The sequence below is a fragment of the Acanthaster planci genome, linkage group LG18 (assembly GCF_054643075.1).
Source record: "Acanthaster planci isolate LZ-2023a linkage group LG18, COTS_SCS, whole genome shotgun sequence".
Classification (NCBI taxonomy): domain Eukaryota; kingdom Metazoa; phylum Echinodermata; class Asteroidea; order Valvatida; family Acanthasteridae; genus Acanthaster; species Acanthaster planci.
Window position 1 is genome coordinate 5,113,786 of NC_141794.1, and position 15,398 is coordinate 5,129,183.

General features: G+C 43.2%; 1 protein-coding gene across 1 annotated transcript; it reads left to right on the plus strand.

Moving 5' to 3' along the window:
- The first annotated feature begins 1,483 nt into the window (after positions 1-1,483).
- On the plus strand, positions 1,484-15,365 carry tmem214 (transmembrane protein 214). Its single transcript, XM_022246600.2, has 17 exons — positions 1,484-1,653; positions 2,752-3,041; positions 4,084-4,168; positions 4,377-4,508; positions 5,608-5,693; positions 6,196-6,301; positions 6,893-6,974; positions 7,305-7,406; positions 7,937-7,976; positions 8,446-8,547; positions 9,001-9,141; positions 9,289-9,402; positions 9,950-10,067; positions 11,146-11,242; positions 11,920-12,088; positions 12,339-12,553; positions 12,692-15,365. Exons 1-17 carry the CDS (start codon positions 1,524-1,526, stop codon positions 12,702-12,704), a joined length of 2,022 nt encoding a protein of 673 aa, XP_022102292.2. The 5' UTR covers positions 1,484-1,523; the 3' UTR covers positions 12,705-15,365.
- The last annotated feature ends 33 nt before the right edge of the window (positions 15,366-15,398 follow it).

The window sequence follows — 15,398 nt, forward strand, 5'->3', positions numbered from 1 at the left end:
GTTCAAAAAGTCGCTTTAATAGAGCAGGGAACAGATGCGCGCCCACTGGCATACATGCAGGCATCATGAACTGCTACCTATCCTCGTTCACGGTCAACACTTCTCTGTTGGTTAGCGTTCTAGTGTTGTTCATCAATCAATCGATCAAATCAACATTTATTTCCATGCTGTTGTCATTTACAATAGAATCACACGTGTGTTCTTAATTACATAATAATTCATAGATAAATGAAATATAAACACAAAATATCTTAATGAAAATTATGCACATAATAGTTGAATGATGGCAACATGAAGGACAGTGGTGAAGGGTTTGCAGTCACTTCGCCCCATTTCCACTTCGCCCCATCTCCACTTCGCCCCATCCCCACTTCTCCCCATTTCCACTCCGCCGTCCGTTCTCGAGTGTGTTACTTACAAGCCTCTTCAAAAATGGTAGAGAGGGGAGTTCCACAAACGACATGTAGTTATTATAGAAAACTCTACGGCATTAAATTAATGTCGACCGCGTTGTCCATTATGGTGATTAATACACATGGATGGACTAGCATAGGGGTTATTTCTCATCCTCCAAATTCAAGTTTATTTCAAAGCGACACACACAAATTCTGTTCACATTCTGGTAATAATTGTCGATGCATCCAGACAGTTGTAGGCCTATCCGGCGATTGGAGCGGTGCGCAGGAAATTTTGTGGAAACATGCTCGCTTTAAGTACAAGCAAAACAATCTAAAATTAAACTGATGAACACAGAAAATACACACATAGACAAAATACTAAGAATTAAGGTTAAGAAATCTTGCAACAGCGATGTTTTTGTCGATGCGTGACGGATCACGCACATGTGCGGTCACCGCGGCATGAATGGACTGGTTGCCACACTCCATTACGCATTCTCTTACACGGGCGATGCGCGGCGGGAACCAGCGCGAGCTTTGCGCACGTGTTTTTACCACAGCGACGACGGAACACAAAGAAAACGTTTTTTCCTAACTTGCCGATAAAATTTTAGGGTCTCGCCGAAAAATCAGAAGCATTGTTTTGGCCTTGGAAAGTTGGATTCTCCAATCGTTATTTGGGTACTCAAACGTAGATGTTTTTACTTGTTGCATCTATAGGCTTATGCCTCTGTTACTGAAGAACAAAATGAACGATAATCAAAGGGGCGAAGTGGAAATGGGGCGAAGTGACCGACACCGTGGTGGAGAAATGCTTTTGCATCCTTCCCAGGGACAGGACGAACACAAGACTCAAAACAAGTGACAATACGTACAAAGACAAGACGATAGTGCCGAGCGAGATCCAAACACATTGGGCGTATATGCAAACATTTTAGCTTTGAAGTCTTTGAAGTACCGATTTCAAGTGGGCGAGGGACAACAAGCCGTAACCCCTTCCATTAGGCCCTTCCCACCCTTCCCGCGACTCTAGAAAGCATGCAATCATTTTTTTGCACGTAAGAACACCCTTGGCCGGCGGCGCGGGTACCGGGTACCAGTTGTTTTCAGCCGGAGAAAACCAACATGGCGACCTTCTACACTGAAAACGTGAACAAATGGGAAACAGTGTCGAAGAAGAAGAAAGCATCTGCCTCGGACCAAAAGGCCGCAAGGAAAAATTTCTCCAATGTTGCTCCGACAGTGGATGCGGCACGTGAGTGTTGCGGATGAGACTGGCGAATTTGTATTGATAAAAGGGAAAATAGGCCAGCTGACTACACATCTTTTCTGTCCTAACCATCACTAGTAACCGTACTTGCAGTCAGGTTGCCCATTTTTCGGACAAATTTTACCCCCTCTCTTCACAGCAAGTTCGAACATTTTACTTGGCCTACTGCTTGGCCAAACTAGGTCAGTTTGTTAGTATCACTAACATGCCACTTCACTAGCATATTAGGGACATCAGAAAGTTTTATTTTTCGCAGTGGCTGTTGTTACGGCAGCCGGCGTAATGCATCTTCCATTTTCTTTCGTTACGGCACTGCAGCTGCGCAAGTGCGTCAACGTAAGCACAGATTTTGACTTTATTTCCCTTTAAAAAAGTCCTCCAAAGCCTCCAATGAAAAAACAAAAAAAATTCCTACATAGGCCTATACAATCAGAAACCAACATAAAAAACAATCCCTACAGTACTATGGTATAAAACATGAAATTTACTCAAAAAAAAAAATAGTCCAAGCGCGGATTCGAACTCACACACCAGTGGTTCCACACCTTCCACCTTGACCACTCGGCCACAAGCATTCAGCGATCCAGGTAGGAGCCTAATTTTAAAATATATAAACCGTCATGATGATCAGCTACGTCATCGCATTTGCGCAGTTCAGTACCGTAACGATAGAAAATGAGAAATGCGTTACCACTGCCGTAACGATAGCCACTTTGTTTATTTTTAGGAAACCTCAAGGCCTACATTCATGACCTTTTCGTTGTGAACACTTATACTAAGTTTTGAATATTATTTTTTATTTGGCATAACACAAAAACAAATAATGTGAAATTGAAAATGCAATACAGAACAATACAATACACAAGACAATCGATTAACCAATAGCACATTTGTGCATTAAAGCCAACATTAGCATGCCTAATGCCTATTGCATGTGTAATGAGGGTGCCCTGACTTATTTCGATTGAGCCGGCAGTGAGTAATAACAAAGATGGAAGTGACCGTGCCATTTGCATTTTTTTGCATGCTGGGAAAACCAGAAAAAAATTTCTTTCAAATTGATGGTTTTCTTGTCTGAACTAGCTCCCTTGAAAGAATCCGAGACGATCTTTGACGCCTTCAGCAAAAAGCACAATGCTCAGATGTCCCAAATGCCCCCCTTGGCAGTCCCCGACAGCCCCTCTGGGAAGAAAGCGGCAGGGGGCGACACCCAGAAGAAGGCTGCTGGCAGCCAGCAGAAGAAGAAGAAGGACCCATCCCGGAAGGGTGAGAAGGGGTTTGATTGCCTGGCCGAAGCCCTGAAGGCACTGGACCCCAAAGAGCTGAAGGCTCAACTGACTGAGGTCCAGACAAGGTGTCCGGAGGCGCGGTCGGTAAGGAGCTTCCAATGTAGAGGGAATATGCTTCACATCTTTTTTTCAATGGTTTCTTACCATGTTCTATAGCCCTATGTACTTATGAATTGTCAGCAAAACTGTTTTTCAAATAGCACTCCATTTTAATTTTGTGAATATTAAATCAATTAGTTGTTCCTTAAATAAGATCCCTTTATCTCGAGATGTAGTAAAATTTACCAAGGAAAATATACTGCTCTACAGATAACCTTGGGGGCTCGTTTTGCTGTACCACTCGAAGCAGTCAACATTTGTATAACATCGCAAACCCTTTCGCAAGTCCAGACGCAAGTCCAGACACAAGTAGCAGCCTAGCAAGATAGATAAAGACAAAGGAGTACTTGTTGTCACAATGCATTGGCCAATCACAGTGCGCGAAATTTGTCGACCCAATGCACGCTTAGAAAGGGTCGACAAATTTTGTGTGTTATGATTGGCCAACGTGTTGGAAACTCTTGGTGGCGCACTATTGTGAATCGCCCGTATTCATTTGAATAGCCTGCAACTTGGCTCTAGACTTGATGACTTGCAATAGACTTCTGATGGCCATGACTACAGTCCTACCCCATACATCCGCCGAGTGGCTTCCGTGTGTAATTTTCATAACCCACTCACCAAGTGGTCACCTGCTGCCACAAAACCATAAAATGTAGACGTGTTTAGAGCAGCCACTTGACATTCCATTCACAAGCCAGTTTTTTTGAGCCTGCATCATTTCAAAAATTGAGTACTGACTTTAACATAAAAATTTCTCGACTGTTGCTTTCAAAATAACTGTATGTTCCTGAAATATATAACCACAGCTTTTTCCTAAACCAATTCAAAATTCAGCCAAAAGAAATTTTGCTTCATAGTAGGTTGTGCAACGGATTTTCACAGAAGATTTCTTGTCTGGGTCTGGACTTATCGTTCTGTGGGGGGGAAAAGCTCTTTTGATGTGCCTTGCACGTCACATTTTCCACTCTCTAAAAGTTTGTTTATTATTTCTGCATTGAAGTTGTTGGCTTTATTCCATCCCTAGTTATGGCTTGGTGACATAGTCGGCTTCATGAACAAAAAGCTACTGACCAAGGAAAGTGACCCAGTGTTCAGTGATCAACCTCCCAGTGAGTGGTTTATCTTCTCCCTCTTTATCTCTTTCTGTTCTCAAGAGAATTAATTTCCATGCCCCCCCCCCATTTCCTATTTTCTGAAAAGAAGTTTCTGCACCTTCTCCTCTGTTGAAAGGATGCATTGAGCTGTACGGCACAATCTTCCTTCAGCACAATCACCACGATCCAAACTTGTTTTTCCGTCTCCCCCTCTCATTGACAGCTTACCCTCTGTGCAAAACAAGCAAGCACTTGTTGGACTTCCTGAATGCCACACTGAAAAGCTACAACGAGGACATGCTGAAGGCCTTCTTTGAATACTGTATCAGGGAGCTGGCCGGCGACTCCAGCAAAGGTATACAACTGCAGACCCCTCTCTCTGTTTGGGAAATTGAAGAAAACAAGACTTTTTCACTGTGGTCGCATGGTCTTGACGTAAATATGGAATCTGTATCTGTATACCTCTTCATGATAGTGTAGGAGTTCCAGGCTTGTCAAAACATGAATTGCAGTCTTTTTTAGAGGTGGGGAGGTCGGAAAAATGAAGCATTACATTCAGTGTTTGTTGTACTGCAAACTGATAACAGGATAAATTAAGAAAGAAAGAGAAGAAAAGACTAGATGTGTATGACTGTTCCAGGACAGTTCATAGACCTTTTCTATAGCCAGCAAGATATGGGACGGAGGGGTACCCCCCTTTACATGTCCAATCCCTATATACACTCCAGACTATTGTGACCTAACACATCCCCCCAGTAGTCTGTAGAGAATGTCTGACATTCCGATCAAACAATGATCAACACAAAGGTAGGAGGGTGTTCTCCTTCCCAAGTCTTGCTTCTTATGTGCTTTTCCGCATTTGCACATTGTAACAACAAAGTTTTAAGGCCCCATTGTCACAGCCAGGAGTTGCAGGTAATCTTGCTACGAGTACATCGATGAAAGGGTTGTGTGGATCAGTCCTGCTTTGAATTGCATGTCCACAAAGGATACCTGGGCCACCTACGCGTGTGAAGACTGCCTAATAATGTATGCGCGGGTGAAGATCTGTAGAAATCATGCATTCAGACTCTACCGAGCAACCACGCTAACGTTGACCGATCGCAAAGGTTGGCGAATTGCGCACAAGGCCAAGGACGCGCATACGAAGGACATGTACCTGTGTTCAAAGTCAGTGGGACAAATCAAATCTTCTAAATTGTATAATAAATCCAAAGATGGTGTCATCATTACATCATTCTTGTAGGGTGAGTTTTGTGTTGAGGTCTTTAATCGGTGAAACTTTGATAAGGATCCAAGGTTATTTAGCGAGTGAAAAGGCCTCTTGAAAACTGTGTACAAAGTCAAAGGGCAAATATAAATCGTGAAAAATTACATAATAAATCATGTAATGACATCACAGCTATGTCATGCTTCTAGGGCCATCTTATATCATATTTTGTTCCCCTCAACAGGCCAAGCAGCCGTCAATGGCTACCGGGTGTTTATACAGCTCATAGCATCCAAAAACCCGGAGTTTGTCACCAACTCTATGGACCTTGTAAGTGTTTAGTGTTGCAAACTGGACTTCACAGGTAGATTGTGTGATAAAAATAGGGCTTTGCCGAATAATCTCATATTTGAATATTCGATCAATCAATATATGCAAAGAAGGGAGAATTTCCTTTTTTATGAGAAAATTCTCCCTTTGGAGGCTTGTTTCAAGCAGATTCCAGACACTAGAAGGCAGCTGATATGTATTTCCAAGGACGGATTTGGGCTAGGGCGATCTTAACTAACTGTGGATTTTTGCTGTGCCCGACATGTTATTATGACACGGTGTACTCAGTGTTTGCCCCCAGAAGCTTGTGAAAAAAAACCCACAAGCATACACGGATGTGACTCTGGGTACAAGTCCATTTGATTCAGTTAGATTGTATTCACTTTAAAGTCTTCAAAATCCCTCACTTTCAATACCTCATCCATTTCTTTTCTGATTGCCCTATGTTTCCTCTGCTTCTTGTTTTTTTTTTTTTTTTCTTGTCGTCTTTTTTGCCTCCAAGTACCTCACTATGGTTAAACGGAAGCAGAATGACAAGTCTCACTGCCTGTCGGTCTTGTGGTCGTGCGCTCAGGCGGGATACAGTGACCCCGTCATTGGACTCAGAGGTGAGTAGCCTGGGGCAGTGAGATTTGACCGCCGCATATTGAAACCAGTTCAGCCTTTCTTAGTCCTCACAAAATCCCCAACCGTCCCAGAAGTTTAACCCTCGGCAAAGAAAAGGGCTGCTGCATATAGCAATTGCAAGGCATTTTGTTACTCAGCGACAGTGTCCCCCCAGGACTGTCACCCTGCATGTGGGCGCTTGCTCTCAATCGTACCAAGCGACGTATTCACAACCGCCCGCACGGACCCCTTTATCAAATTAGTTTAAGCATGGCAGTTTGAGAACACAATGAAAACACACCCATAAAGTTTTCTGGAAATGCATAGTTTTAGAAAGCATCAAATCTCTTGTTCCGTACAGTGACTTCTCAGGAAAGGATGCTAATTATATCAGTGGCTGGTGTGCTTCGATAAGCGAACATAACACTGGGAAGTAACTCCACCCAGTTGATGTCATTATCTTGTGATCTTGGTCAGGTCACATTACTGCAGTTCCATTGGATAAAAAACAATCGACCAGAAAGTGAAAAATAATGTATTTTCATTGTCGGGGTAATTGATCATTATTCCGTTTCACCTTTTATTGCATGTAGTGTGGTGTGGTTTGATGCTGCCATTGCTGGGTGTGAAGCCAGCGTCTACCTATGCCATGGCCAATCTGGACCGAACATTGCGGTACGTTGGCTCACCAGTGTGTGTTAGCACAACATCTCTTGCCAAAAATAAAAGTATTTCAACTCCTTGTCACGTGGTAGAAATGCGAAACAAGATGTTTGGTGAGGTGTGTGGATTACGGTACGACGGCTTTTACAAATTACTTTTAGAATGGACGGCGAGGTCAGTGTAGGATAAATGTCCTGCAAGAGTACACAGAAGATTGAGTTCCTGGAACCACCGAAAGGAAACCGCAGATGGGGTTTTTCAATACCCCCCTACCGTTTGGCAGGCCTACAAAGTAGTATGGCACAGTTTGACTAGATTTGTCTGGTCGGCTTTGATCTGTAGGCAGAAGATGGACAAGCAGAAGGCCCACGAGGTTCTGGGCCCCAACCAGTTCTTTCCCATCCTGGACTTTGTCTTCACGCCAGGAACGGCACTCCCAGCGCAGTGAGTACCTGAAGGCGTCTCTTACCCGTGTAGCTTCTAGTAAAATTGAAAAAATGGCTGTTTATGGAACAAGAACTACAGTTCTTAGTTCACATTCTAAGGAACCCGGCATTTCGACATTGGTCAAATTTGTCTTTAATTGAGGGACTTTATACCAAGAGATGCAACAGTGATACAATTTGTCAATAACAACGTTGTGATGCGGTAGCAGTGTACAAAAATGAATGTTGTGAACCCCTTCACGGCGGGATTATTTTGACCGTGACTGCTGGGCTGTGGTATGCCCTGAATGGAGGGCTTTGTCCAGCAGCAGGCCCCATTGAACCAGCAGCTGCATGGTGAATAGACTGTATGTGTGGTATGCACTAATCCTCACACAATGCTGCGGTAGTAGCAGTCCTCCTTAGTGAAGGGTTAATGAATAAACTTAACGGGAAAAACTACTTCAAGCTGCATATGTGTGGGAGTCTGTTGTCAGTACACATTGTAGTTGTGAATTAAACATGTTTGCCTTTATTTTTCCTTAATAGATTACAGAAACAACTCTTGAAGCACTATTCCAAACTGAAGGTACCTTTGCTTCTTTTTTGGTAAAAAAGTCAGCTGGGCTTTATCGATTTCAAAATAAGGAAACGGAAAACATGAGACAAGTTTGCTTCATCTAAAGAGAGCACTTGGGCTGAACAGTGAAAAGTATAGAAAGGAGGCTTTGAATCCTGAAATCCAGTGTGTTCAGCACTATTTGTGGAGGACTGTCTTCTTGGTACTAGACACAACTCAAGCAGCATAAGCAAGTGTCAAACCAGGAGGCCGAATTCCATTCTGACTTCTCTGGTTCAACCAAATACATTGTACTTATGAGCAATATGTAAAATCAGTTTACTACCCTTGCTAGTTGATAAAGTAGTCATGGTTTACTGATTTTTCTCCTGTTTGTTGTGTTTTTTTCTCATAATCTCACTTTCAAAATCTGCTCTGAGTATCTTAAAAGTTGCTCCTTCTTCATCACAGAAGTTTCTGTTTCATACTTGTGACCTAGAGCATAGCCTTTGGAACTCATCCAGAGACAACCTTACGCCACTTCTTTCCATCACTGTTGGCGAGAACGACAGTGAACTGTCCAGAGCAAATGAAGAATGAGGTAGGAGCTCCTTGTGTGGGATTTGCACCAGGGGCATAAGCACAGAGAAAAGTCTTACGCTAACCCATCTACCGGCCGCCTCACTGAACATGCGTATTCATTGAGGCGTTTCACGTGTACACAAACCCCCACGTGCGCCATCATTGCTCTGTAAAAATGTACCAACCCTTGTTCAGGCACATGGCTTATGAGGGGGACACACCACACGCAGTGCTAGTTCCCGTGGATATTATGTGACACGTGCACGATGAACTTTCGTTCGAATGTGCACAAATCTAGGCCAACCACAGGGAACCTGGTTTGTGTCCATAATATCTGTCCATTTGTCACCAATGAACACAAATTCCACAATATAAGCCTGGCATGGGCCTTAAAGTCAACAAGTGCGGAATTTTCCATTGATTAAAGTTTGTCCGCAAACTTCCTTTTTTTCCCCGGCCTCTCGTGTTTCAGCTGCTGAACACCCTGATCATCTGCCTCAGTACCGACCACCACTGCTTCAGCAAGTGGCGTCAGATGTACGACACGCACCTGTTGCAGTCCAGCGTGCTGATGAACCACATGCTGGCGTCGTGGGAGAAAGTTCAGAAACAGGTCAGGCAACCTCAAAGCTGGCCTCCACATCTTTCCGTTGGCCTTACAATATCTACTCGGAACTCTTCCAAAGAATTTGCACAGATTTGTTTTTTAGCACTACTTAACGCTGACCCCAATTTAAATTTTTTTTCCCCTGTTGCTCAGTTACCAAGGCAACTTCTGAAGGAGACCGTCCGTGCCTTTCACCTGACCAATGAAGACATGGCCAGCTCAAGGAACGGACGAATGGAGCATGAGCAATGCAAGCTGGCTTGCAAGGTCAGCCTCGTGGTTTTCAACACGCACTAACGGGGGAAAGAACTCAGAATTTTGAGCTTATTGGTGGTGCAACTGGTAGCATGTTTTTAGGGGACATTGAGGGGATCGCTACACACAACTTCCCATGCAAGTTTTTGCATGTATGCATGAACAGCCAGTTCTTCGTTGGAATATACAGTCTTCCGTGGGTGCTGGGTCTCTCTTCTCTGCCGAAGAGCTTGTACGTGTGAAAGGAGTGGATCGGTTTGCTTGCTTGTCAGCTCAGGCCCACATTGAATGAGTCTGAGTTCTCTTCAAAAATCTCATTTAGTTGAGGTAATGCTAGAGTTTCAGTTTCAGAGACCCTGCCCAGACAGTGCAGACAGTATAGGTCAAGTTTGGTGGGGGACCATTTGTCAGTTGTTCGTCAGTTTTCCCTGATAACCTGTGCACCAGGTAAAAATTGACTGGCAGTCGACAAGTGGAGGCTGATCAGTCCTGGCCGCATCTGTAATTAAATGAACTCAGCCTCATTTTGCTTTGTTTCTGTGCTTTGCTTTCATGACAGGAATTGCTTGAGCGGATGAGCGGGTTTGAGTTTCCCTGGAGGAGCGTCTTGACAGCAGTGGTTCTTGCCTTAGTCACGTTCGTTGCTCTAGATGTCTACAGTCACAAAGGGCTCCACGGTAACGGTAGACCCATCCTAGCTGTAATTGATTCCAGCCCACTCAAACTTCAGACCCTCAAAGTGTGGGTCTTACTCCTGTGTGTGGTAAAAAATGGCCACACGTACATGCTCATCATCATGGTTAACGAATTTATTAGCTTGTTATCACGCTTGCTAAACAGTTAGTGGATTCCTAGATCCCTAAAGAATTCACAAAGCCGGCTAATTGTGCATGTTGAGTAACATATTGACAATATCTCTTTGTAGAAGTCAGACTACCCTTAAAGAGCACCCCTAAGGAAACATGTTTTCTCTGATTTTATCTGTTCGTATAAATATGGAAGCATCCAAATCGTCATTTGCCTTCAGAGCTCATCTATAACAAGCTACAAAGGGCTTTTTTTCCATTCAAGTTAAGATGCAAATTCTGAATGTACATTTCGTCATTCGGAGAAACAGAGAAAACAGGGTGCTCTTTAAAAAAAATTGTTGTGTTTGAAGATCCACAGTGAATTATTAGAAAGGTGACCGATCTTTCTATTCTGACATTTTCAAACATCTATATTGTGCTATGACTTTCATTTCTGATCAAAGAATGCACTGTGACTTGCCAGACCCATTCGTGGGTCTTTTACTGCCTGTTGCAAAGTTTTCTGGCAAATCATGGCCTTTTTTACATTTTCATTTGATTGTTATGTTCATTTGTTGTGGTTGATGTTGTTTTGTTTCAATGGCGCTTTCAGCTACTCGGGTTGTTTGTGCCAATAACTATATGTTTATTCTTAACCTTTATCAATCAACACCACATTAAGGAGTTAGGAAGAAGGTCCAGTTTTAGAGGCAGGAGGAAACCGGAGTACCCGGAGAAAACCTGCGAGAGCGAGTATGGACTGGAAACCAAATGCACTTAAAGCCTGGGCCAAGCCGGGACTCGAACCCGGGCCTCATTGGTGCGAAGCGAGGGAGGGACCCCTACACTAACCCGCTCCCCCGTGTTCATTTGTAATCTGACAGTCATAGCTCGTACTTTGTTGTGTGCCGATCGAATGGCGGTATTTTAAGTGCAGTCTTTTTTTCCTCCTTCCGTTTTTCAACAGGTTCCCTGACGCAGGCGTTCTTTGAACGGTCGGGCATCTCGGCCGTCTGCAAGCACACCTGGACTAAAATCAGTCTGTACCTCGGTATCGCATTTGAGTAAGTCGTCCATGTAGACTTCAACCTCCTCGTTACCTCACGGCACAAAATACCCACATGTGTCCGCAGTCTCCAAGTTGGCATGGGCCTTCCACACGCAACATGATTCTGCACAGGCACTGTGTGCGCACGGCGCTTTGGCAATGCGGAACTGCTTGCGTGGGTTTGTGCTACGCATGCCCGCATGCACGGACTGCGTCAAACAACACTGCACAGCGTAATTGTCCGAATGAAATTTAAAAAATAGTCAGCCCCCCTTCCTTATTGCCGTATTAGAGCAGTAGAGCACAGTTTCTGGACTGCACAAACGTGTACTCGTATCTCACTGAGATGCAGTCATCGTACTGTACAATAGACCCCTATCTACGGGCAGCCATCTTGCTTTTCTACCATTCAAAGCAGTGTAACCAGACTGTGCCCGGAAGGAAAAAATAGTCTGTTCTCTTTTATCAATTTGTGAAGTTGTCTTACTATTGCAAATGGGTCTACAGGGCGCGAGACAAACATGGCAGCATCATATGCTCAGTCATTCTCATGATTTGCTGAGCAACTGATAAGAGGAATGCTGTCACCATGGGAGGGTTGATGCAGCCCTCGGGGGCAGGGGGTAGTTGGGAAGGGAAGACAGTCACTTTTAAGTTGCATCATCCAAACACCTGCGTGTGTCTTGTTTTCAGCTGGGCGTCGGTCAACGTACCCATCTACTATGTGAAGGCAGCCGAGTTGTGCGGGCCTTACCTGGTTCTGCTGAAGGACAAGCTCTGTGCACTGTTTCTCTACCTGGCCGAGCTGACCACACCATTATGGGCCTGGCTCGCACACAATGTCCCCATCGCTCTGGAATTGGTAAGCTTTGAGATAGCTCAGGGAGGAGACACCATGGGAAGGACACCATTTCGTCACCGTTTTCAGGAAGAGACATTTTGACCCCAAATTATGATTTTTTTCAAATTTTGGGTTTTTTTGGCAAAATCAATTAAGGCCATGCAATGCCTACAACTTTGTGCAAGAATTTTTTACCAAATCTACTGAAATCTGCCAAATGTGGTTAGAAATGTTGGTAACTATAAGAACGTGTCTTTTTTTTGCAACCCAGATCAAAGCCCAGATTCCTGTCCTGTGGAATCTCCTCTGGGGCTACCTGGTCTTAGCGTGGGACTTCCTCTCGCCGTATCTCATCGCCTTCTGGGCGGCCGTTTCCCCTCACCTTGAGGCATTGTGGGACGGCATCCTCCATTACTCGGTCCTGCTCTGGACGGCCACCCTGCCCTACTTGAAAGCAGGGTACCAGTGGCTACAGCAGATGCTCAGGTTAGGGGGTTTCCCTGCGGGGGGTTACTTTACCCTTTATTTTATGGTTTGAGTTCAAGGGAAAAAGGCATCCAGTTTTCCAGCACAATGTGGCATGACTACAGTTTATTGAGTTCCTAATTTTTGTTTCTTTGACAGCGCATCATCGTAGGGCTGGCAGGCATTGACCATGAGACATTCCAGACAAGCAGGATTATTCTGACTCCTGTACAAGGCTGCAAGAGAGACAGTTGTAGCTGATTGAAAATGCAATCTACATGCAAGGCTCTGATTGGTCCAAGGCTCTGATTGGTCTAAGGCTCTGATTGGTCCAGGGCTCTGATTGGTCCAAGGCTCTTATTGGTCCAGGGCTCTGATTGGTACAGGGCTCTGATTGGTCCAAGGCTCTTATTGGTCCAGGGCTCTAATTGGTACAGGGCTCTGATTGGTCCAAGGCTGTGATTGATCCAAGGTTCTGATTGGTCCAATGCTCTGATTGGTCCAAGGCTGTGATTGGTCCAAGGCACCAGTTGAAGAACAGTCAGTAAACATCACATAATTGTGCAGTTTATAGGCATCGTCATTTTGTCACTGTGTAAGGACATTGTGAGGTCACAGTACCCAAAGACTTTGTTCAAATGTGCAGGATACAACTTCTTTACCACAGGCAACACTTCAGAATTTTTTTCTCCATCTAAATCTTTTCTGTTTTTATTGGTACGTTTTCTTTCTCAGTGGAAAGACAAGGGAACTTGTACTCTTTTCAGGTATTTAAAAAGGTGGATTTCTCTTTTTTGTAGATTAACACTTTCCATTTTGGAAGGCACACCTATTGTGTGGCACCTCATGAGGGCCCTTTCGCATCAAAGGGTCAAAAGCACAGAGAATGTGTAGTGATTACTCTAACAAATGTCATTGATCTGTCTTTTTTGGGGAAGTGGTAGTTTTGTTAAGTCATTGTCTGTCCTTTTCTGTACCTCTGATGTGAGCCACCTTGGGATTGGCACGTTATCAGGGAAGTTGCTGAATTTTCACAAAATAGGACAGGGATAAAATTCAATTGTATACCTCAAAAGGATTTTTTCCATCATATTTGTCCCTCATGCAGTAATAGGTTTCATCCTGAGTGTTTTTTTTTTTTCATGTGCGTTGAGCTGTTTATCGAGCAGGTCCTGCCATGCATGTGGTGCACAGAGCATTGCGTAGTTAATGAGAAATTTGCGTGCATTGGAAGAATAGGGTATTCTTCTTTTGTTCTTTGTTTGTCACAGCGATTGGTGCTACATGGTATAATGCACAGAAGAATAATTTTCCTATCAATTGATGCTAAAAACAATTAGGATTATAAATGGCCGGAGAAATTAAATTAGCAAAGTGAAAAATGTATGTTGGATAGTTAATGGTTGAATGATGTTTTTGAACAAGAGCAAACTCTCGTAGAAGTTTTCCAAGAAAGAGTTGGACTTTTGGAAGGAATTTGTTGTACCAAGCCGATAATTATGACATAGGAACTATTGGCATTTTTTTCGGAATCAAACAGCTGACGATGTCACTAGTAGCAGCAATCTTACTCAAAATGTCCATAACTTGATTGTTTTTTAAACTGTTGAAGGTTTCTAAGGTACTTAAACATTTCTGTCATTTTGAGGAACATGGATTGTTGCAACTATGATTGTGTGGCCAATACATTGTCACAATCTCAGGTAAATATACACTCCTAAAGCGCAGGGGTTGGTTGATCTTTTTGCAGTGAAGTTTGTTTCCTGCGAAATGCACATTTTCTTGGAGGGAGGTCAGCCCAAAGTAGCTTTTTTCCATTTTCACGTTCAATGCATGTGTGCCAACAAGTGTGAGCCGTTAAACTGTATTATTACAATGAAACCGTATGTAAAATTTAATTGAAAAGTCACAAATGTACTCATAATGAACATCCTTATATGCTTGCCAAGATCAGGCCTGGAACAATTGAAATCCTGCCCAATATCCAGCTGTGAGATAGTCAAGAAGGTCCTTATAGGGCTAACCTTACTGACTGTCGTTTGTCTTACCTAAACTTAGCATAGATTGTTGCAAAACCTACAGGTTTATCACAACAGTGGAGCGCTAGCACGATTAACTGTTGAACTTGTAACTTGTAACTTGATCTTGTAAGATGAGTTTTTAAATACATGCATCAAATGCAGCTATACACTGTGCTCAAAATGCAGAGCACTGAGAGCAATATCATAACTCTATTTTCATCTTTTTAAGAAAAGCAGGAATCTGTGTTGAAGATTCCGTAGTAACTTGATGATAGTTTCAACTGTTTCAAAACAGCAGACATCTTAAGTCCAAAGTCGTAAATCCTCCAATAGTTAGAGAATCTATATCTGTGTAGTTGATGTGCGTGTATAAACTTTAAACAGATCTTTTTCAGTGTGCTAAATTGATTCAAAATGGATATCAGTGCATTGTCTACAAATCTGATCACACCTTATTTCTCTTTGTTCCAGTCTTCAAATTCCATTGCAGGTTTTTCTTCCCTTTAGTGTAGTTTTTCTTTCACCAGTTTTTCCTAAATCTGCCCAGCCTCCATGCTTCCCCCCAGATTTCCTATCATATTATTGCATCATTTCTGTTTGAAAATTTTATTTTTGCTTCTGGTCATTTCCCTGAAATTAATTGGTGTTTGTCTCTTGTTCTGTTTAAATCACACTGTAAGCAAGTTCTTGATTGGAGAGTTTTTTGCAAATCGATTTTTTGTGAGGAGTATCAATTGCCTGAAACATTGTGGCATTTGTCCTGTTGGACAGTTCCTGGATTGAAAATGAATAAAATGTGTATTTTCACAAAAGTTGGTGTCTGCAGTTCTCGACTTTGTTGTCTC

Bases quoted from the DNA above. Each gene is read 5' to 3' on its own strand.
- tmem214 (XM_022246600.2), top strand. From the start codon at position 1,524: ATGGCGACCTTCTACACTGAAAACGTGAACAAATGGGAAACAGTGTCG. The intron at 5,694-6,195 runs GTAAGTGTTTAG...TTTGCCTCCAAG, and splicing joins TCACCAACTCTATGGACCTT to TACCTCACTATGGTTAAACG. The intron at 8,548-9,000 runs GTAGGAGCTCCT...CTCGTGTTTCAG, and splicing joins CAGAGCAAATGAAGAATGAG to CTGCTGAACACCCTGATCAT.